General features: G+C 36.0%; 1 protein-coding gene across 1 annotated transcript; it reads right to left on the bottom strand.

Annotated features, from left to right (window-relative positions):
- Positions 1–216: 216 nt before the first annotated feature.
- Positions 217–23,015, bottom strand: LOC111409249. Its single transcript, XM_023039265.1, has 15 exons — positions 22,798–23,015; positions 22,377–22,471; positions 22,180–22,293; positions 21,591–21,695; positions 21,374–21,445; positions 3,264–3,376; positions 2,930–3,064; positions 2,273–2,341; positions 2,005–2,092; positions 1,755–1,826; positions 1,565–1,665; positions 1,317–1,434; positions 987–1,046; positions 802–912; positions 217–551 (listed from the first exon to the last, which is right to left on the bottom strand). The coding sequence occupies exons 1-15, from the start codon at positions 22,904–22,906 to the stop codon at positions 441–443; spliced, it is 1,473 nt and encodes a 490-aa protein (XP_022895033.1). The 5' UTR covers positions 22,907–23,015; the 3' UTR covers positions 217–440.
- Positions 23,016–24,914: the final 1,899 nt, after the last annotated feature.

Genomic DNA, 24,914 nt, shown 5'->3' with positions numbered 1-24,914 from the left:
ATTGAAACTCACGAGTTAGTAGTAAGTAGTACATATTGAGAAAGCACAACTTGGATTTTTCAGGCACAAAATTTGCATTATGACCCAGAACCCAACTTGATACTTTTGTATCAACTAGCCAATCTCAAAGAAGAAAAGAAAAAATTTCACATTTCCTTGTGTAATTGGATAACTTTACCATTTGATTATGTTGAGAGAATTATTGGGATATCAACATTGAAACAATATTTTGAATGATATTGAAACTCACGAGTTAGTAGTAAGTAGTACATATTGAGAAAGCACAACTTGGATTTTTCAGGCACAAAATTTGCATTATGACCCAGAACCCAACTTGATACTTTTGTATCAACTAGCCAATCTCAAAGAAGAAAAGAAAAAATCAAAGCCGTAATTCTCTCCTGGATCTAAGGTGGCTCTGTTGAAATGTCTATGATCTGTCAGGAGGCACCAGAGAACTGTGCAGCCTTCATGACAACTTCTTCAGTGGTCATGCCAATTATCTCGTTTGCATGCTTGAGACCGACACAGAAATACCTTCCAAATGAATCCTGAATTCACGAATCAAACTACGTGAGTGTTTTTACCACAAAGGTTCCACGTGAAAATGGACACCTATGTTTGGCTACTCACTTTTTATCCACTATCTATTTCTAATTTGAACACTTTCCTAACATGCTTTCATCATCCAACAAATAGAGTAATCAGGAAAAAGAACTGGTTCCCAACCTATCTCTGTGTGTGTTTGGCGGAGACATAACTTTATTGACATGCAAAAGAAACGGATAGAGGGAATCTCACCCGAGAAACAATGCCTAATTTCTCTAATTTATAGACAGCATCATCAACATCAAAGTTGCACTGTTCACCGAACTCATCATATATTAGATCCTCACATCGATGGTCAAGATCCTATTTACATGATCAAATATCACTATCAATAAATCAAATTCAAGATCAAGCAAACAACTACCAATTCAGCAAACCTCCACAGTAGCTTTCCCCTGCTCCATTAATATAAAGAATGAAATTATCACCTCCTTTACCTGCATATTTGCAATATTCAACTTAAGAACTTGACATTGTATTTTTCAGAAAGACAATATACTTTGGATAGGTAAATAAAATTCAAGAGAGATGCCATTGCAAATAGAGATTTAGGACCAATTCTTTGGAAAAAAAAAATATTACATGTTCCTGTAGTTATTGCATTCGTTGACAATAACAAGCTATGAAGTCATGCAAACTTAAATAATTAAAATAGGAAAGGCCTGTTTGAAAAATGAAAAAGATAATTATCAAATGCTACAACTTACTTCTTGTTGAATTACATCATCACACAAGTGAAGAAGAGTGCCCCGTCCACTATCTAATTGTTTGTCATACATTGACTGAGTGATCAGGTTCTGATATGTAGCCATGTTCTGTTGAAACCTGCAGGCAAATAAACAAAGCTTTGGTCTAAACCAACACGTTCGTAGGCGCTTAAACCATGTCTTGTTAAGAAAACCAGTCTCGGGACTTTTTTCCTTGGAATAATATACTGCGAAATAAAACACTTAACGTGAAGTATGTCTTAGCAATATAACCAATCACTGTGGAGAGAATAGCAAACATGACCCAGAGATCAGCTTTAGGTTTTTCAACTGAACCCATAACAGCTACCTGCAAGAGTCCACAGTTGAAGCATGTGACAGAATTGGTTTACATAAAGAAGTCGAGTAAAAATAAATAGCGGATACTATGTAACTGACCAATCCAACTACAGCAGAGATAAGAAATTTGACCCAGTCCATAGGAGTCAAACTTGGATTTTTTTTCTCTGGCTATTTATAGAAAATAAATTGTGTTAGTACCGTAGCAAATCTAAACTTATATTTAGGGATATAATTAGAGTAATGCTAAAGAAAAATAAAAAGGTTAAGAATAGGCAAGTACTAGCGCACAGGGAATTGAAAACAAAAGAGAGTTGTCGAGAAAAAGAGACAAGTTAATAAAACTCACAAGGACAATTTCCATATCAGCCATCGGGATGTTTTTGAAATGCTTCAGATATATCCCACGTTCAGCTTTTGTCTGGGAACTTGCTTTCCTACATAGCAACAAAAAAGAGACAAGAATTTAAAGGAGCAATAATAAGACTAGGAGTTTAAGTTACCATTTGCAATTGATCTAACTACTAGTATTCTAGAAACAACATCTATTTATACCAAAGAAACAGTTGCAATAAAAAATTCAAGTGTTAAAGAATAAAAGAAGTCGGAATGGATACCTGTAAACAACAATTATCCTATCAAAGGTAGGTTCTTCGATAGTGATTTTGCTAAGTAGATTGCTTAGACTGAATTAAGACAAAATAAAAACAATTAAAAATGACAATACTTGTCAAGAATTTGAAACAGGCAACACTTACGAGTGCCAATTATACAGTTGTCCATAAGGGTTTGTGTCACGCATTTTAAAGTTATCTCAACATGTAGACATTACCAAGCATGATTTTTATCTAAGTTTATACTACATTCCCTTCCCCACGAACATCCATGACACGGAACAGTTTACAAATTAATGCTTGCAGCAGAAAATCCAGATATTGGGGAACAGAATAACCAGATATCCTAGTGCATCCATTAGATTTCACACAAACTTAGGGCAAGTGCAGTTCTATAGAGTAACCTTTGCTAACAACATAAGATCTGGAATATATTAATAAAAGGACATTTTTTTAAAAATCTAGAACATTCAACAGGTTCAATGCATTATCAAACACGCTACATATAGCTCAGGTTGTTTAGTTATTACGTAAATTAAGCCGTGCATTTCAGAATTTAAGAGTTGTTGATAAGGAAAGATCATCACTTGAAATTTATTCAAACCCCGAGCAAGCAACTCAAGAATGAGAATGAAAATCATTAGAATCATGATTTAAAACCTTAGCTCCATTTTCTCAATACGAACACGTTCAGCATATAGTACATCTTGTTCAGCCTCAGAAGTGATTTCATCGTCCTTTTCTGGATCCTTCTTACGCAATGAACTTGATCTACTATACAAAACCCTTTCTAACCTGCAAGTAATAAAGATCACTACATAGAAACTAGACAACAGATGTGCTCATATGCCACAGACAGATATTACACGCCAAAAAGAGACCAGAAAATGAAAATCATAAATTTGGAACAGATGCGACAACTGGGAACTAAATTTTGATATGGACTGCCCTAGACTCAAGCAACTCAATTGCTTATTCATAAACAGTCACTCACCTGGTCTTTCTCAAAATCCAAGCCCACAAACGTGCAATGATCACATCCACTTTCTCCAGGAAAAAATAATCAGTTGTCATATCAATACCGATTCCACGTCGAAAGATAACATACTAGAGAAAAAACAGAAGACAAAATGGAAAATCAAATTCAAACTGATCCATTTACCATGAGAACCAAAACAAACTGGAATTGATTTAAGATAAATATGAGATCTTGTGCTACCACTAATTTGAGGAAAAAAAATTGATGAAATAAGATTAACACATCAGCAAAAAGGTAAATAGATGGCAGTTGGCAGGGTGATCAGTATATTGCAGCATCATATTCTTTCTAGAATTTCATTCAATCATACAGTGAATACTAACAGCTACTCAAATCAAAATGTTCCAGAAAGCAGCACCTCTCTCTCCTCCCACCATCAGAAAACAGGTGTAAACCAATGGGGGCAAGTTTTTTATTTCAAAATTACAGTTCATCAATTTCATAGATAATCTAAAATTATACTCATCAAATAGAAAATGATTATCCTTATAATAAACAAATAGAAAATGTCTGAATATATTGGTCCGAAGAAATTTCTAGTCTTCCAGTCTGCAATAGAGTAAAGTATTTTGTCTCAACTCCTATATGTAGATTCTCCTTCATTGTTAAAGATTGAAGGAGAACCTGAGATCAATAGAAGAAGAGCTGAATTACAGAAGAATGTATGTAAGCAACAGTTTGAAAAGCAACTCACAACAAATCAGCTAGTCAAGAAAGATCTAGAAAGGAAGAAGGAATATTCTGTTAGTTGAGATGTTTGTTATTAGGCTGGGAATTCAAGGGCTGTATATAATAGATATTTTTTTCTGTTTTGAAGTGGTTAGATTTTGATTCTATCTCATCACTATATATTCAGCATGTATACTAATTTTACACACAGAGATAAATAGAGAATGAATACAAAGTTTAAATTCTCTCCAAATTAATTCTTGCAATTCCTTCTTGTATTTATTAAACATTTCATATTCAAAATCTTATATGGTATGAGAGCCAGAAATGGAAGAAAATCCAGAGTTAATTGTTCTAGTGGTTACTAAACTTAGGTTCATGTCTTTCATTAGTCATTGAAGTTTAGAATGTTGGGTTTTGGTTACTGGACTTAGGTAGACTTCAATTGCTCACTGAAATTTAAAATTTCGAGTTTTGACCACTGAACTTTGAAAAATGTTATACATCATTCACTGAACTTTGAAAAATGATGTACATTAATCAGTGTAAACTCAATATTTTTCAAAGTTTAACAGTTATGCTAGTGAGTGCGATATTCCAATATTCAGTGGTCAAAACTCGACATTTTAAATATCAGTGAGCAATCGAAAACATAAACCTAAGTTCAGTAATCAAGACTCGATATTTTAAACTTCAATGATCAATCAAAGACATGGACCTAAGTTCGATGACTATTGTAACAATTAACTCAAGAATCCACAAATGAAAATCAAGTTTCTCCGCCATCTATTCCAAACCCTAACCTAATTCATTCAAATACTACCCAGAAACAACCAAGAGCTCTTGTTCAAGACCCAACTCACCCTACTAGTCCCTTCTTTATCGAGAGCAATGATGGAACAAGAGCCATGCTTGTTACACAGAGCTTGAATTCAACTAACTACTACTCTTGCGCCAGATCGATGAAGAGAGCTTTGCGGATTAAGAACCATTTGTGAATCTTCTAACCCCAACGACCCTCTAATGGAGCATAGTTGAGATGCAATGATATTATGATAACTTTGATGCAAAATACCATGGCCATGGATATCAAACGTAGCATAGTTTATACAGAAACTACACATTAGCTCTCGTTCAAATTTGAACAACAATTTGCACAACAATATGCTCTAAGGATTTTTGAGGTAAAGTAAGGCATAACATCCTTAATGCAAAACCAAGATGTAGAGGTTTAAAACTAGTGGTTCAAAATCAATAGAAGGATTGGGTAATGAAGTTTCTAATGGGCTTAATGAATCATATAAGGGGGTAAAGGCACAAATTCTATTGATTAAGCCTTTTCCTAGTTTGAATGAAGTTTATTCTATCATTCAACAAGAAGAAAAGAGGAGAGAGAGAAATTTCAAGTGATAGCTTAAGTAAAATTCTATGACACTATTGAGCAGAGGCAAATTTAGCCCTTGTTTAGACCTCGTTATATTGAGAATTTGGGAAAAATATATTTTGAAATAGTAATTTTTTTGAGAATATGTGGTGAAAAAAGAATAAATTTTTTTTTTATGTGTAATTATTTTATTGGAGAATGTGTAGTTGATAAAAGGAAGAGAAATATGAATTATAATTTTAAGAAAAAATTGCAACCACGGTACCAAACCTTTCGTTTATTAGTAGACTTGATTCAAACCTTTCATTTGTGTTACCAGAGATACCAAACCTTTAAAAAATTCGCACCTAGAGTCGAAATGATGAAAACCATCCATTGACAGTTAGTTGACTCCATAAAATAATTTTGACCAAATCTACAAAGGGTAAAATTGTAACTTTACAATTTTCCACTTAAATAATTAAAATAGTAAATAAAAAGGAAGAAAGGAAAAGTAAAATAAAAGGTTGTCTCCCTACAAAACCAGCCCCTTTCCCACCCCCACCCTGAAAGTCAGCGACCATCGCCACACCACTCATTATCAACACCATCGACCTTTAGCTACTACAACATTAAAGGAGCTTGCCAAGCCAAATATTCCTCTCCTTAAGGCTACATCATAAAGAAATCATTTCTTGTGAAAAGTAAAAGGAATTTGATTGTTCAAATCTGACTATTTTCACTCATGAAAACCCCATTTTCAGGTGTAAAGTTTGTAGCTACAACCAGCAATTGTTTCTGCCTTTGTCGTCGACAACAGCTACAGCTACCACAACTCAAGTTGGAAACTTATTTGTGCAAGCAAATAGGCACAAATTTGCACAAATCCTATACTAAAATCAACCCTATATATAATATAAAATTTCACTTATTCAATAGCAATACACAACATAACAATTATTAAAAACAACAAATATGCACAAGTGTGCACAAAATCTGGTGAATGAAATATCCAATTTGGCCTTGATGTGATCTCTCATCAAAACAAAAACTGAATGAAGTTAAAGCGAAGATCTTGTATAAACATTAAGAGGATGACATTAAAATTGAAATGAGCAAGCTTTATAGAGAGAAGAGATGAGTGTGCAAATTTTGGCAAATGGAAGAGTAGGAAGATGGTGATGGCGGTGACTATCTGGATTTGGACTTGGTTTTGGGTAGGTGAAGATAGGTGGGGAAGGGGTGGAGAAGAATAAGGATCTTCTTTTTCTTTTGGATTAGGGATGCCAACGACGTTGAGGTGGTAATGCCAACGATGGAAGTGGCTATCGGTAATTGGGTGTGTGGTTTTGGATTTAGGTTGATGGCATTGGAGAAGAAGGAGATAGGGTGAGAGGGTTGTTCTCACCCTATCTATTACACTTCATGTTATTCTTGTCACCGTGTCCCTAATTTCTCTTTCAATTTGATTTTAGCGAAGAAAATGTCTCAAGAACTAAATTGCTGCCTTGTTTTTTCTTTGATTATTGTTATATTCAAGACCTTTTGACTTGGAAAATGTCTAGAATGGGTGAAGTGAAGCAAACATTGTACTATTGTTACAAAAGGGGGTCTTCCCTTTGGCCTAATCAAAAGCCTTGCCTAAATTCAACTTAAAAACCAACATTTCTACATCTGTTGTCAACAATACAAACACCTTCGACCTTTGGCATTATAAATTAGGTCATTCCTCTTATTCTGAATTCAATTTAGACAAAAATGTCAATGTACCCAGATCATCTAGAGATAAGTCTTGCCTCATTTGTCCCTTAGCTAGGTTACACAGATTACCATTTCCTATAAACCAACACAAAATTGAAAAATGTTTCGAATTGATACATTGTGATATTTGGGCCCTTGCAATGAAATCAGTCATGATGGTTCTAAATGTTTCTTGACTATTGTTCATGATTTTAGAAGGAGTACTCGGGCTTACATGTTGAAACTAAAATCAAAAGCAAGCACTAATTTGCAAAATTTATGTATTATGGTAGAACATCAATTTGGAACAAAAGTAAAAACTATTTGAAGTGACAATGAGGAATAGTTTGATATGAAAGAGTTTTACCTAGAAATGACATAATACATCAAAGAACATGTGTTTAACAAAATGCCACCACTAAAAGAAACCATCAACATATTTTAAACATTTCAAGAGCATTGAAATTCAAAGTGGTATTTCATTGAGATTTTGGAACCACTGTGTTTTCACAGGTATAGCTCATTAATAGTTGCTGGAAATTGTATTTAGACAATCAATCAATTCAAGTGTTTACTTGATAACAAATTCAAAATTAAAGACCTTGGCAAGTTAAAGTATTTTCTTGGAATTGAAGTGACTAAATTAGCATAAGGTATTTATACATACCAACAAAAGTATGCTTTGGATGTTACGGGCCTAATTAGAGGGTAATTATAGAGATTCCTCATTTGTATATTTTCCTAATATAGATTATCTCTAACAGTGTATATATACGTATCGTTTCGTTTCTATGAATATAACAAGAAATTATATTTTCTTAAACCTTTTTCATGGTATTAGAGCCATAAAATAATTTCGAACTTGTGCTTGTTTTGTGTGTGTCTAGCGCAATTAGTGGTAGGTTCCTCATAGTCGGCCATTGTTGTGTGTGTGCTTGGTGACCAGTTCCTAGTAGTTGGCCTTCTGTTCCTCAAAGTTGCAGTTGAGGTCATCATGGTTGAACCTATGTCTTTCTGTCGGCGCTGCTCCTTTCCTCTTTGTCCAGTCACCTTTTCTTTTACTATCATTCGGTGCCCTTCCTTTCCCTTTTGTTTAGTTACGATTTTTTGTGGGATGCAGAGTTTCGAAGATGTTTGAGTCAAATCTAGCGCCTTCGCGATTTGTAGCGTTCATAGTTTCAAGCTTCGTGTGTTTTCATTGCAGTTGGGCTATTGGTTTTCATCTCAATTGGCTTGATGAGTTGATTATTGGGCTTGGGCTGATTTATTGATTTTTTTCATTTCATTTGGGCTTTAATATAATATAAGATTACCGTTATTTGATTGGATCGTGTTTGGTTTTGGGCTTATTGATTTGTGTTGTTATTTGTTGAATTTTAATTTGTTATTGTGTTTTATTCCTATGGCAGAGCAAAGAATTTAGCTGTGGCCGACGTCATTCCAATGATATCCAAAATCACGGAGCATGAGTTGGTTGGTCCAAATTATTTAGATTGGTGCAAGACAGTTGGAATTTATCCGTGGAGTATTTCTATGGACAATCATCTTACTGAAGATCTACCAAAGGATAATGATAGCCAGACATGGCTAAGAGATGATGCCCGATTATTCTTACAAATCCATAACTCCATTGACACTAAGATAGTTAGTCTCATTAATCATTGTGAGTATGTTAAGGAATTGATGGAATATTTAGAATTTATGTACTTTGGAAAAGGGAATATGCATGTATTTCTGAAGTCTGTAAGGATTTTTGCCATGCTGAACAACAAGATCAATCTCTTCAAGCTTATTTTATGAATTTCAAAAAGACATACGAAGAACTAAATGTCTTGTTACCTTTTAGTTCAAATGTGAAAGTTCAACAAGCTCAACGAGAGCAAATGACTATGATAAGTTTTCTAGCTAGTCTTCTCAGTTTGAAACGTTAAACCCCAAATTCTCTCCAGTGCTGAGATTTCATCATTGCAAGAAACCTTTACTAGAGTATTATACACAGATACTAGTGTTTCTGTTGTTTCATTAGTTCAACCTTCTAGTGCTCTTAGTAGTTGTATGCTACTATTGTCATGAGTCGGGTTATACCAAATACTCGTGTTGAAAATTGCACAATAAATCGTAGAAGTCTCACTCAGCTCATATCGCAACTATTACTGCTACACCCATCTCATCTTCTAAACAGACCATTACTGTTTTTGCAGATGAATTTGCCAAATTCACTCGGTATCAAGAAGCATTAAAGAATTTATCTCACCCTATCTCTGCCATTGCTGAAAGAGGTAAACCTAATACATGTCTTCTCTCCTTTTCCTCAAAATGGGTCGTTGATTCCATTGCCACAGATCATATAACAAGTAATCCTAGTCTCTTCTCCACATTTCAGTCGCATACATCTCCTTCCATTATTACTTTAGCTGATAGTTCTACTTTTGTTCTCGGTTCTGACACTATTAATCCAACTTCATTAATTTCCTTATCCTCTGTCTTAAAGACCACTACAATTTTCTTTTAATTTAATGTCCGTGAGCAAACTTACTCGAACCTTAAACTGTTGTTTCTCCTGATTACTATCATTTTCAGGATCTTATAACGAAAAAAATTATTGGTAAAGGACATGAATCAGGATGTCTCTATATTCTGGATACCCAGGTGCTCAAGTCCATTGCATGTTCAGCGTCTAAACTCCTTTTGAAGTACATTGTCGCTTGGGACATCCATCTTTATCTTTGTTGAAGCAATTATGTCCTTAGTTTCAGAATGTATCTTCTTTAGATTGTGAGTCATGTTAGTTTGCGAAACATCAACGTCTGTCCTCACTTTCTCGAGTCAATAAAAGAGCTAGTTTTTCTTTTGAGTACATTTAAATGCTTGGGGTTCTTGTCATGTTGTGTCCAAAACTAGATTTCGGTATTTTGTTACCTTTGTTGATGATTTTCTCATATGACTTGGCTTTATTTAGAGAAAAATCAGTCTAAATTATTTTCTCATTTTAGTGCCTTTTGTGCTAAGATTAAAACATAGTTTAATATTTCAATACATACATTGAGAAGTGATAATGCCAAAGAAAATTTTTCCAATTCTTTCCAAACTTACATGCTTCAGAATGGTATTCTTCATCAATCCTCATGTGTTGACACACCCTCCCAGGATGGTGTGGCTGAAAGAAAAAATAGACATCTTCTTAAGATAGCCAGTGCACTCCTCCTGTTCCTAAACTATTTTAGGCTGATGCAGTCTCCACAGCCTATGTACTTGATTAATCGAATGCCTTCATCTTTTCTTCATGGTGAGACTCCTTATAGTGTCATTTTCCCTACTAAACCTTTATTTTGAATTGAACCTAGAATATTTGGTAGCACTCGTTACGTTCGTCCCCATGTCACTAAATTATATTCTAAATCCTTAAAATATGTTTTTCTAGGTTACTCTCATTTACAAAAAGAGTACCATTGTTACTGTCCAAGTCTTAACAATATCTTGTGTCAGCTGATGTTGCCTTTTTTGGAATATATTCCTTTTTTCTCACTTCTTCCAATAAGGGGGAGGATGATGATTTGCTGATTTATCATGTCACTTACTAGTCAAATAATATTGCTTCTACACCTGTTGATCCGACACCACCACCACCTATTCACCAGGTGTGTTCCAGATGACGAAACCCTCCTGATGCATATTCGGCATCTAACACTTTTTCTGCATCGAATCCAGAGTTATTCACCAAGTGTATTCCAGACGACAAAACCCTCCTGATGCATGTTCAGCACTTGACTCTTCTTCATCGGATCCAGTGTCCAGTGATCTTGATCTACATATCGCTCTTCACAAAGGTAAACAATAGTGCATTTCATCATTAATTTCTTATAATTACTTGTCCTCTTCTTCTTGTTCTTTTGTTGCCTCCATAGACTCTGTGACTCTTCCAAAAATGTTTATGAAGCATTATCCCATACTAGTTGACGTGATGATATGATAGAGGAGATTAACGCTTTAGATGCTAACGGTACTTTGGATTTAGTAAATTTACCTATAGAAAAAAAAAGGCTATTGTATGTAAGTGGGTGTTTGCCATCAAATTCAATCCTGATGGATCATTGGCTAGGCCTAAAGCTCGTCTTGTAGCAAAAGGTTATGCTCAGACTTATGGTATGGATTATTCTGACACTTTTTCTCTTGTAGCTAAATTAACGTCTATTCGCTTATTCATTTCTATGGAAACTACTTATAATTGGCCTTTACATCAATTAGATATTAAAAATGCTTTCTTACATGGTGATCTCCACGAGAAAGTTTATATGGAGCAACCACTTGGGTTTGTTGCTCAGGGGGAGTATGGAAAGTGTGTTATCTTCGTAAATCCTTATATGGTTTGAAACAGAGTCCACATGCTTGTTTTGAAAAATTTAGTCAAGTAGTGGAAAAGTTTGGAATGCAAAAAAGTAAGTCTAACCACTCAGTCTTCTACAAACAGTCCAAATCTAGCATTATTCTCCTTATTGTGCATATTGATGATATTGTTATTATTGATAGTGACAATATGGGAATTTCATCTCTAAAATCCTTTCTTCACTTCCAATTTCACATGAAAGATTTAGGAGTGTTGAAGTATTTCTTGGGAATTTGATAGGCCCCCAATTATACAAATCTATTCTAGAAGGAGAGGAAGAAGTCTAGAGTGGTTTATTTTACGCTACTATTGTCATTTCCATTCCTGCAATCAAATTGTTCAATTCATTCAATAAAATTCCTTTTATCAATTAGTGTTATTCCCTAGCACTGTTTGAGTTTCCCTTCCAAAATCCCATCAAAGTTGTATCAAAGCAAGAAGATCCTGATGATCTAAAAGAAGATCGATAGCATAGTAGAGGTGGTAGAAAAGGAGATGGAGTAGTTGAACCAATGCTTACTTGGGCTCGAACAATCTATGGAGCAATTAATACAAAACATGGTCAGTATGATGCAAATGGTGGAGGCCACCCAGAAAATAGTGGTAGCTCTATCCTTTCCCAAGGTGGTATAAAAAAAACTTGACAAACGAAGGATTCGGAAGCATTATGGAGGGACATTCCCATGGCATCAAGGAATCCATGAGTGGAAGGCAAGTATTGAATAGAGGCAAAGGGTCGGAGTCTCAAGCGAAGGAAGCTATGGCAGTGAAGTAGCTAACACCGGACAAATTAAGGAAGTAAGTGACTGGCCGAGTGTTCGAAAATTAGAAATGCCCGTGTTCAGTGGAGAGAACCTGGACGGATGGCTATACCGTGCAGAACGGTATTTCGAGATTAATGACCTAATAGAAAGGGAGAAGCTAAGGGCAGTTGAAGCAAGCTTGGGCGGTGAAGCTCTTTCATGGTTGTAATAGGCAGAGGCTAGAAATTCGTTCCAGAGCTGGGAACAATTTCAGAGCTAGCTTCTGCTAAGTTTCTGATCCACACAAGAAGGGAGCTTCTGTGAAAAATTTATGGCGATCCGACAGGAAGGTACAGTAGCCGAATTTAGAAGCACTTTTGAACTCCTAGCTGCACCGTTGTTGGGAATTCCAGGGAAGTGATGGAGAGCACTTTTGTAAATAGACTCAAGGCCCATATAAGAGTTAAAATCCGGCTCTTCCAACTGAGAGGACTTGGCCTATTAATGGAGGTGGCCCAAGGGTGGAAGACAAAAACCTGGCTATGAAGGCAGCCTAGGAGTCCAATGGGCTCAAATACAATAAGCCCATAACTCCTCCAAGTCGATGGGCATCCAAAGATAACTTCCCCACTCGGTCCATAATGGTTGGGGGATAAGTCTTCAAGTCCAAGCAAAAGAGTTTCCTGCAAGGAGAATGACTGACGGCAAATGGCAAGGGCAGCGTGAGAAAGGGCTTTGCTTCCAATGCGATGAAAAATATACATCGAGCCATCAATGCAAGAATAGAAAGTTAAAGATCTTATTAGTACAGAAAGATGAGGGAAACGGGAAAGTGGAAGGTGAGACAGCAGCTGAAGGCTCGCCGTGGGAAATGGCTGACTCAGTAGAGCTATCGCTCAATTCTGTGGTCGACAACTCCAAGTACGATGAAGCTGCAAGGAACACTGGGTTCGAAGGAAGTGGTGGTACTGACTGTGGAGCTACCCACAATTTCTTGTCCTTGAAATTAATCCGACAACTAGAGATCCCAACTACAGCAACTTTAAACTATGGGGTGGTCATTGGTATTGGAGTGGCAGTTCAGGGAAATGGGATTTGCAAAGGGGTTGTATTGTAGAGAAATATTTACCTCTTGAGTTGAGGAGTACTAATGTAATACTTGGGATGCAGTGGCTGGGCACCTTAGGAAACATGAAAATTAGTTGGAAATTGCTGACCATGAAGTTCCGAATGGGTGAGACCTTGAGAGTGCTGAAGGGAGATTTCGGGCTCAGCAAGGCAGGCATACCACTCAAAACGATGGTAAAAACCTTGCAACATGAAGGACATGGAGTATAGGTAAAGCTGGGTAGCATCTCCGCTGCCACTCATGAATGGTGGGATGATGGCAATTTACCTGCGAGTGTGCGTCGAGTCCTACAACACCATTAGCAGGTCTGTGAACCATCGAGTACATTGTCGCCTAGTCGAGATATAGATCATGTAATCCAGCTATAGAAGGAGTCGAACTCGTCAGTGTACGACTTTATCAGTACCCTCACTTCCAGAAAAATGAAATCGAACATTTGGTGAAGGAAATGTTGACTGCTGAAATTATACAGCCATTCACAAGCCCATTTTCTAGCCCAATTTTGTTGGTCAAAAAGAAGGATGGCAGCTTGCGCTTTTATGTTGATTACCGAGTTTTGAACCGAGTTACTGTGCCAGACAAGTTCCCAATACCAATTATTGATGAGCTTCTAGATGAACTTCACGGGGCAACTATATTTTCTAAATTGGACCTAAAGTCAGGTTATCACCAGATCAGGGTCGGTAAAGAAGATGTGCACAAAACTGCTTTCCGAACACATGAGGGCCACTATGAGTTCCTGGTAATGCCATCCGATCTCACGAATGCCCCAGCCACATTTCAATCATTGATGAACAAAGTGTTCAGGCAGTAACTACAGAAGTTTGTACTGGTATTTTTTGACGATATCTTGATCTATAGCAAAGACCCAACAGCACACGAATGACATGTAGAAACAGTGTTCAATGTGTTAGCATCACACCAACTTAGTGCCAATGCTAAGAAGTGCATGTTCGCGCAATCTCAAATTGAGTATTTGGATCACTTGTGTTGGAAAAAGGGGTGGCTGCAGATCCAAACAAGATTGCAGCCATGGAACAATGGCCTATCCCTCAAAACTTGATGGAACTTCACGATTTCTTAGGGCTCACAGGGTACTACCAAAAGTTTGTAGTCGGGTACTGGGAGATTTCATGGCCTCTTACATAGAAACTTAAAAATGATGCTTTTGGGTGGACCCCGGAGACGGGAAAGCCTTCCAACAATTGAAATAGGCAATGACTTCTGTGCCAATTCTGGCACTGCTAGACTTTTCCTAGCCATTTATCATTGAGGTAGATGCTTCAGGGTACGGTATTGGGGCAATCCTTATGCAAAACAGAGGCTTATTGCATACTACAGCCAAGTGCTTTCAACTACGTCTCGCCTCAAGTTAGTACACAAGAAAGAAATAATGGCCATTATACTAGCCCTACAAAAATAGAGGCATTATGTTCTGGGGCATCACTTCATCGTCCGAACTGACAAACGAAGTTTGAAATAAATTCTTGAACGAGTCATTCAAGGATAATTTCAGCGTTGGGTCACCAAACTAATGGGGTATGATTTTGAAATTCAGTATAGGCCAGGGATTGAAAATAAGGTTGTGAATGCATTATCGCAATTCTCACCACCGGTAGAACTGTCTGCCATCACTTTCCTAGCAATTTTGGATGTACAATCAATGTTGTCCCCAAGTGGATTCTGACCTCCAACTCTCTAAGATCAAGGCAGAATTGTAGACTGACCCAGACTTCCATTCTCCTCTAGTTCCAACAGTATTTCACGAATTTCATAGTGGCACCGTCGAGGCCATTCTGGCTTTCTATGAACCTAGAAGTGTTTGGCCAATAATCTAAATTGGGTAGGGATGAAGAAAGACATCAAACAATTTGTGGAGGAATGCCCAATATGCCAAAAAAAAAACAAAAACAAAAGCCTTGCACTTTTTCCTGCTAGCCTTCTACAGCCCCTATCTATTCTACACTTGATTTGGGAAGATATTTCGATGGACTTCATTGAAGCGTTGCCAAAGTTGGGGGGTATAATTCGATCTTGTTGGTTGTCGATCGCTTGAGTAAATATGGCCACTTTTTAGCAATGAAACATCCCTTCGCTACTGCAAGAGTTGCGGCTACTTTTGTCAAGGAAGTAGTCAAAATTCATGGGATTCCTCGCTCCACGTATCTTATTGCGACAAAAATTTTCTCAGTCAATTTGGGACGGAGCTCTTCCGGCTACAAGGAACTTATCTCCGATGAAGCACAGCATACCATCCACAGACTAATGGGCAAACTAAGATCGTGAACCGTTGTGTTAAGACGTACTTAAGGTGCTTTGCATATGACAAACTAAAAAGTTGGAGCGCTTGGCTATCTTGGGCAGAATATTGGTACAATACTACGTACCATGCCTTAATTAATACCACTCCCTTTCGGGGTAATCTATGGAAGAGATCCACCACCCTTGCTCCGCTACGGGTCTCAAGCAACAATGTGTCGACATTTGAGCAGCAACTAGTCAACCGAGATTCCATCCTAGAAGAACTTAAAGCACGCCTTTTGAAGGCCCAGTCAACCATGAAAGCAGCGACAGATAAACACTGACATGATGTCCAGTACGATGTGAATGACTTGGTTTATGTCAAGCTCTGATCGTATCGCCATCATTCTTTGGCTAAGAAACCGAATGAGAAACTAGGTCCACGGTATTTTGGCCCTTTCAGAATTATTAAGCGCATTGGCATGGACGCATGGTAGCGTCCCAGCTGGAGTTACCTCCCACAGGACCCATTTATTCGGTGTTCCATGTCTCTCAGCTAAAGATGGCACTAGGTCCACTGGAATTATGTCAATATCTACCTCCACATTTAACTGCCACCTTAGAATAGATGGTCTAACCAGAGCATGTTCTTAGGGTACACTCGTCAGAACGGGAGGTGCTGATCCGATGGAAAGGTCTACCGAAATCTAGGGGCTCATGGGAATCTGTAGCATCCATCAACCATCATTTTCCTTACTTCCACCTTAGGGACAAGGTGTCTGTGGAGGCCGGGGGTAATGACAGGCGCCTAATTGCACAAATCTATTCTAGAACTTGTTTAGTATTGAATTGGGACCAAGACTCTAAAAAAAAAATTAAAAAAAATGTTCTTCTAGTGAAGAAGACCGTGTGGTTTATTTTATGCTACTATTGTCATTTCCATTCCTGTAATCAAATTGTTCAGTTCATTTAATAAATTTCCTTTTGTCAATCAGTGTTATTCCCTAGCATTGTTTAAATTTCCCTTCCAGAATCCCATAAGATTTGAGGTGATAAGAAGCAAGAAATGTGTCTTCTTATCTCAGAAAAATATGTGCTTGACTTGTTAATTGAGACGAGAAAGTTGGGAGCTAAGCTAAGTAGTGCTCCAATGCTTTCTAACTTACAACTTACCAAAGATGGTAACCTATTTAAAGATCTTAAAATGTATAGAAGAGTGGTTGGAAAATTGAACTACCGTACAGTAACACATCCTGATATTGCGTATCCTGTCAATGTTGTAAGTCAATTCATGTATTTCCCAACGGTTCACCATTGGGCAACTTTAGAACAGATCCTGTATTATTTGAAAATAGCTCCTAGACATGGAATCCTATACAGAAATCATGAACATATTCACATCAAATACTTTTCAAATACAGATTAGGAAAGTTCCAAAATTGACCGAAGATCCACTATTGGCTAGTGTGTTTTTTTTGGATGAAATCTGGTCTCAGGGAAAAGTAAAAAAGCAACATGTTTTGTTGCAATCCAATGCAAAATCAAAATATGGAGTTATGGCACAGTCCCTATGTAAGATAATGTGGATATATCATGTCTCAATTAAAGTTGGTCTTAAGGCTTCAATACCAGCAAAATTGTAGCGTGACAATCAAGTTGCTCTTCATATTGCTTCTAATTCTGTGTTCCATGAGTGAACTAAGCATATTGAGATTGACTGTCATTTCATTCGTGAGAATATACAGTAAAATTTAATCTCTACAGTATATGTGAAGACTGGAGAACAACTATGAGATATTTTCACAAAGGCTCTAACGGGTTCGAGTTGGTTATATCTATAAGAAGTTGGCCATGATTAATATCTATGCTCCAACTTGAGGAAGAGTGTTACGGGCCCAATTATAGGGATTAATAGAGATTCTTAATTTGTATATTTTCCTAATACATATCTTTAACAGTGTATATATATGTATCGTTTCTTTTTTATGGATATAACAAGAAAATTATATTTTCTCCGTTAACCCTTTTTCATGGATATTCTAATAGATTCTGAAACTAATGGTTCAAATTCAGCCAAAATTCCCTTAGGTCAGAATCCAAGATTATCTAGAGAAGAGGAAGAACTTCTTGTTAAACCTGCTCTTTACAGGAGGTTGATTGATTTAGCATTTAGGGTTTAGGGTTTAGGTTGCTATATCTTACTATAACGAAACCTAACTTGACATATTCGGTTAAAATGTTAAGTCAATATATGGACAATCCTCGACTGCCACGCTTACATGCAGCACATAAAGTCCTAAGGTAAATTAAAGAGGCTTTAGGACAAGGATTGCTCTATCTAGTAGTAATTCAGCTCAAAGGCTATGTGACTCAGATTGGGGGATGTGTCCTGATACAAGGAGATCGGTGCCAGGTTATTGTGTGTTTGTAGGAAGTTCCTTTATTGGTATCTTGAAATTCAAAGGAGCAAAGTATAGTCTCTAGATCTTCTGCAAAGACAGAATATAAGGACATGGCTAATGTTTTTTGTAAGCTAACTTAGCTCTGATATTTGTTTGAAGACTTGTAGCTTTCACATCCACAAGCTGCACTTCTTGATTATGATAATAAGTCGATACTGCATATTGCCATGCATCATGTACTCCACAAGAGAACAAAACATATAGAGATTGATTGCCATCTAATTCGAGATAAGATCTAAGAAGCTTTCATCTCAACGAAACATGTGGTTAATAAGTCACAAGTTGCAGACTTCCTTACCAAGAGCTTAGGTTCTCAAAGTTTTTATTCATGCATGCTCAAGATGGGAGTACTAAATATATACTCTCCATCTTGCGGGGAGCTGTTAAAGATTGAAGGAGAACCTGAGATCAATGGAAAAGAAGCTGAATTGCAAAAGAATAGATGTCGGCAACAGTTTGAAAAGCAGCTCACAACAAATCAGCAAGTTAAGAAAGATCTAGAAAGGAAGAAGGAATATTCTATTGGTTGAGATGTTTATTATTAGGCTAGGAATTCAAGGGTTGTATATAGCTGTATATAATAGATAATTTTTTTTCTATTTTGAAGTGGTCAGATTTTGATTCTTTCTCCCATCTACATATATTTAGCATGCATGTTCATTCTACAAACAGAAAGAGAGAGTGAAGACAAAGTTTAAGTTCTTTCCAAATTAATTCTTGCAATTCCTTCTTGTATTTATTAAGTTTAAACGTCTCGTATTCAAAATCTTACATTAACAGTAGATTTTTGAATTTTAGTGGCTCATCATGCCATTAAGTTGTAACGATCTGACCTCTATACCCAAGCCGTTATATCATACGTATTGTCGACTTTGGGTGGGCATCTGTCTACTTACCTTCTAGCGATTTTCCATCGCGTCCCCTAAGATTCAAACCTAAGGCCTCTGCATAATGAGAGACCTAAGTTAAATTTTGGTACCAATTTCAGGTCTTGAATTCGAATCTTGGGGGACGCGATGAAAAGCCTTGAAAGGTGAGATGAGTTTAGGCTCTTTCGAAGTGGACCGTACGTAAGAGAACGATCGAGGACGAAACTTGGATCATTACAGAAAATGCACTTTTTTGTAACGACCCGGCCTCTATGCCCAAAACGTTATATCATACGTGCTTTCTGGTTTGGGTAGACATCTATCCACTTACTCACTCGTGACTTTCTATCACGTCTCTAGGATTCGAGGACCTTTGCCTAATGAGAGATTTAAATTGAATCCTAATACCAATTTAGCATAACAGGTTAATACAAATTTAAAACATTAATTAAATGGCTTCATTTTACATGAATGTGGCGGTTATATTTGTCCCTATAAAATGAGTCAATTTTATAATTTTGATACAATAACTTAAAGTATTATCCTCTCTACAATTTTATACTATATTCATACTATTTTGGCAACTCTATGATTGTGCCCATAGAAATAGAATCAACTATGATCCATATAGGTTTTGTCTCGTAGCCATGTAGTGTTGAAAGTACCCACACGAAGGAGAAGCAATATGACTTTAGGACAGCGTCCTCGACGTAACTCTCCAAAACTTGCATTCCTAGTTCTATTCTTATGTTTATATTATTGTTGAATTAGATTACTTATGTTTATGTTCAAAATATTAATTGTTAATTTATTTACACACAAATCACCCATTTTTTCTCAAAAATGTTGTTCAGTTGGTACTAAAATTCAACTTAAGTCTCTCATTAAGTAGAGATCTTGGGTTCGAATCTTGAGAGACGCGATAAAAAGTCGTGAGGGGATAAATGGGTAGATGTCCACCCAAAACGAACAGTATGTATGATATAACAGTTTGGACATATAAGCTGTGTCATTGCAAAATTGAGTAAAATTTGATAAAGGCATTCGTCTACAGCGAGATATAACCTTAAAAAATATTGTCAAAATTTCAAGAGCATTCTCATGCTAGTTTGTTTTCACATCTCCAGAGTGATATATTGATCTAGTGATCATGTGTTAGACCAGAAACGTCTTTCAACATTTGCTAGCTCAAGTAAAAGAGATATTTCTCTTTCACAAAAGCCATGGAGAAACATGGCCTTAGTTTACAAACATTAACGGGAATGAAACCGGCTGACTAGATAAAGTTCCTCCTTAAGCGGTAAGATTAAATTTTTTTTTTTGGTTAAAGAAGCGCTATAAAATGTTCTTGTTGGGAAAGAAAAGGTAATCTTAAGAAAAAATATAGTTGCAGGTGAGGATTTGTCTTAAGATATCTAACCGCCAAGGTTTACAAACAATTACTAAAAAATTGCTTTCAAGAGAATTGCACAAAACTGAGTGTAGGTTTGGTGAAGTTTTTGTAGATTATGAGTTTTGAGTCCTATGGATAATGAGATAAAATTGATGTTTAATCAGCTTATAAACTAGAAAAAGCTTTACCAAACATGCTTTGAATAGTAAATGGAGACTCAAATTACATTTCTTACCAAAAGGATAAGGAATAAAGCGAAGAATGTAAGCATCAGAGACTTGACACTAAAGGTGACAAAATGGGTTTCAAAACTATTTAAGGAAGAAAGAGAAGTAAAAAAAACCAATTCTATCTTTACACCAAAAAAGGAAGAAAAAATTTAGGAAAAATTCTGCATGTACAGAATTTTTTCATACAAAACAAAACCAGAAATCTCGCATGAGGTGGGGCCATGTGCATTTTATATTCAAAAAATTAAACCACCCACCCTTGGAGTTGTGAGTAGTCAGTAAGGTTTCTGACAAATCATTTTCTGTACATGTGGTGTCTCTCAAAATTTAGTGCACATAGGAACTGAGAGCTAATTTTGAAGTAGGAAATAAGAAAAAGCCAGTTGCATGGTCCATTCGGAGTATACTGTTCTCTGATGTTAACAACTAAATTGTGTAAGCATGTGAATTTCAGCTGAGCTGACTGTCATAGTGATTGCTGGCAAAAGGTTGTGCCATAATCTGACAGCTAAGCACTTATATTGTTGTTATATGTCATTTTTAGTTCCTTTTTCCAGACACAAGGTTTCTCAAAAGCAAACTCTTCTTTATTACCAAGGCAAAGCAGAAGCTGAAAACCAGAATTGTCATGGAGAGATAAAATAGGATGGATTCTTTATGAAATGAGGATTTGTCACTCTATTGACACGCGTTGATGTAGGAGGAGAATTTGGAATGGTAATGAAAGTTATAGGAACTATTTGTGTTGAAAAGAGATCAAAACATTTATGCAGTGGATATAATTTCCCATGGTTGATCCAGTTCAGAAATAGTGAAGGAGAGAGAGCAATAAAGAGCAATACCTTATCAGAAAAGTCTGGAAGGTTTTCACGAGGATGCTCCTCAAAATATCTCTTCAGAAGCTTCTTATCAAGCTACATTGAGAAGAAGTAGACATGTGAACAGCATGGAGATGCTATATCATGCACAGAGATAAGATCCTAATTATGCCAAATGGAAATATTTCTGTCAATCATCAACTATAACCTCCGAATCAATCATATATGTATATCGGCATACCTTAGATTCATCAACTGTGATGGGAAGATTGAGAAGATATTGCCCTGACTGTGCAATTTCAATCTCTTCATCAGATGCTATCTTAAAATTGCTCTTTTCCATCACCTGCAAAATAAGATAAAAGTGAATACAAAAGAAATATATTTAATAAATAAGGAAGATCTGATGTGCAATAACATGCACTCATTTTCCCCTTCGCCTTCGACCCAAGACAATGGGCAGCAGGTTGCCAACTTGATAGACGACGTGTTCAGGGATAGCAAGCATAAAAGTAATCATAAACATTACAAAAACACCAAACTAATAATAACCATGTATGTAATGTGTATCGAGCACAAACATTTTTGGAAACACTAAGTTAATAAGAGACTAGATTTTTTTGAGAATAAATGTTTTGAAAAGTGAAAGTTATGAGTCCACATACAGAATGTGTAGTCGAAAATGAGTTTAGAGAAAAATAAGTTTTAAATAATCTCTACCAAACAGGAGCTAAGTTTCCGCAAATAGGGCATCACACAAAAATAAGCAAAACTGCAACGTGTATCTGTCAGGTTAGGAGTCTCTTCCGTTTTGCTGTATTGCATTCAACCTGAAATAAGTACGTCAAAAAATTCTGTTCGAGAATGTCAACTTTGTCTGGAGATAAGTTCTGCTGCTCCAACTTCTGAGCCCCATGCACAGGATCAAAGAGGGAGTACAATTGCTGCATGCACATAGACATAATTACAAAAGAAATGAAAACGTCTACTTATTTAGATTTCCATCCAATAAACTGGGAAGCTTTACCATGAGATCCTCAAATTGTAGAAGATACCAAGCTCGAATTGTGTACTCAACTCTCTTACAGAGTTTCAGAAATTCAGCGCGATCAGAAGTTTGCTCTGCAGAAAGCAAAAACATAATACTTAAATAAAGGCAAAAAATTCTAACAGTTATCTCTTTGTTGTTTAATAGACTTCTATTCTATTTTGTTATTTGGAAAAGGAAAAGCATCATTTCACTGCCATCGCATCCTATTTTCATTTTTCCTGAATCGTGAGTAATTAGTATTAAGCAAGATTATCAAATAAAAGAAGGTGGATTTAAAAAAGTCCCCCCTATAAATAAGAAAACATAAACATTAGAAATGGGAAGCAAATGGCGTAGCGGGGAACCTACATATTCAAATTCGAAAAATTCACGTAGAATGTAAAAGAAAATACATTACCAAGGAGGTTGGCCAGGTGCACGGTGAGCTTAGGCTTGAGGATTGGAATGACCGATTCTCGCTCCAATCGTATCACCTCTTTTTTATTATTATTCTTTCTTGTCTCCATTTTTTCCCTTCTCTGTCGATTTATTTACCTGAATGCATCCACAAAGTGAAAATGGATAATTTTGGGAAATGAGGATTTTGATATCTTGAATTTGAATACAAGGTGGGTGGTTTTTACTGTAAGTATTTACTTCGAGTTTAAGGCAGATTAATATTCATAGACAATAAATCATCGGATTCTCACCTTTGTCCTTTCGCCTTTTTCCATTTCATCTTAATGATAACTTAACCGTCACTCCATTCAATTTATCTTGACCAACCATCAAACTATGATTTTTTAGGTGTATTTCATCCATGGTCACTAAAGTTTCAGCAAAATCTCAATCTAGCCATTAATTTTTAGCTCATCTCGTTTGGGTCCATGAACTTCAATTAAATTTAAAATCTACCATTCCATCACATTTCGCCTACATATGGCACAAAAGCTTGACAACACTACATCTTTGACTCTAATGTAAATGAATTTCAACTTAGTTTCATAATTTACCAATCACTTCATGGGAGATAGTTCCAATCTCGAATATTCATTTTATTTTATTTTTTTCTATTTTTAAATCAAATCTATTTTGAAATAAGAAAATAATATCTAAGAAAGTAAATGAGACTAAAATGATAATATTTAATTCCTACTTCCAGAGTTTAATTTATCACTTTATAACAACATTCTAAAAAGTAAAAAGCGTGATTATGTGTGAAAGCGAAGATTCAAACTTTACAAGTCTAGGGGTGTGTGTGTGTGTATGTGTATTATAAAAATATTATGCTTAATAATTTCTATAATTAGTCAATTATACAATTTTCAGGTTTTCAAATCTGCAAAAGCTAAACTATATTTAGATTATTAGATATCATTCGCCATCTCATCATTCTCTTCCCGGTCATCACAATTCTCTACAATCCAAAATTGTGCATTAATAACATCACCTGCTAAAGTCTCTATTTTGTCCTTCCTCTTCTTGCTCATCAACTTTGTATTAATTTAGGCATAAATAAGATTGTTCATCCTTGTAGTGTAGTGTATTTCTTTTCTTGGTGTGTACCTATAAAAAAGAAAAAGAAAGATACATTTAGCCCTTGTTTGATACTCATTTTTCTCAAAATATATTTTTTTCTCTCTTCTTCTCAACTACAAATTCTTCAATAAAATAATATTACACGCAAAACTAAAACATTTTCTTAATTTATAACCACATGTTCTTCACGAATTAACTATTTCAAAATGCGTTCTTACTTAAAAATGGGAAACAAACAGGGCTTAATGAGCAAAAGATATTCAAGTAATTATTCATTGGTCAAAAGGCTTTTAAAAAAAAAGGAAAAATTGTAATTAATGTCTAAGCACGCCAATTGCACATTAAGTGGTCAACTTGATTGCTTAATTTCGCATTTACTACCAAGAAGTAGCGCTTAAGTGCGATTTTTAGAATATTACTTTATAACATCAGTTTTGTTACAAGTACGTTAACTTTTTTTTATCGTTAAATGTAAAATTTCATAAATCAAAACTCATTTACAAGTACATCGAGCATACTCGGACAATCAAATATCAAATACAAATACAAGTATAATGGGTATACCCAGACAATATAAAATCGAGTGAAGTACAACTACTTCGGGCAAACAAAAAGGAAAACAATGTACAAACGATAGGCACTAAGGTCTCCAAGCTAAAGACTCAAAATGAATCAAAACATGCGAGTACAAAGCAAACATAACCTTGTACACATGTGTTTTAATTCGTCTAACAATGTTATTCACATGAAGATTTAGTTCCTCAAAAATCTTCATATTTCGTGCCATCCAAATATGGTAAGCGGTGCTCACAAGCGCAATTCTTTTGGATATACTTTGTCAAGATGTCCCTCGGGCATCTTTCTTAATCCACTTCAAAGCACTCGGAATAGTAGTCATAGATCTTCTAATCCCTAACCAAGCTTTGACCTTCATCCATATGATAGAGATGAAAGAGCATTGGAAAATTACATGTCCCATTTCCAAGCGCATCTCAC

Source organism: Olea europaea, chromosome 14 (genome assembly GCF_002742605.1).
Source record: "Olea europaea var. sylvestris chromosome 14, O_europaea_v1, whole genome shotgun sequence".
Lineage (NCBI taxonomy): Eukaryota > Viridiplantae > Streptophyta > Magnoliopsida > Lamiales > Oleaceae > Olea > Olea europaea.
This window is presented reverse-complemented; position numbering and strand designations above follow the sequence as displayed.

What these genes read in the sequence shown, in the direction of transcription:
- LOC111409249 (XM_023039265.1), bottom strand. Translation starts at nt 22,906, where the DNA reads ATGGAGACAAGAAAGAATAATAATAAAAAAGAGGTGATACGATTGGAG. An exon ending in TACAATTTGAGGATCTCATG is followed by an intron (nt 22,294 to 22,376) that starts GTAAAGCTTCCC and finishes ATGTGCATGCAG; the next exon opens with CAATTGTACTCCCTCTTTGA. An exon ending in TTCCAGACTTTTCTGATAAG is followed by an intron (nt 3,377 to 21,373) that starts GTATTGCTCTTT and finishes TTTTTTCTCTAG; the next exon opens with TATGTTATCTTTCGACGTGG.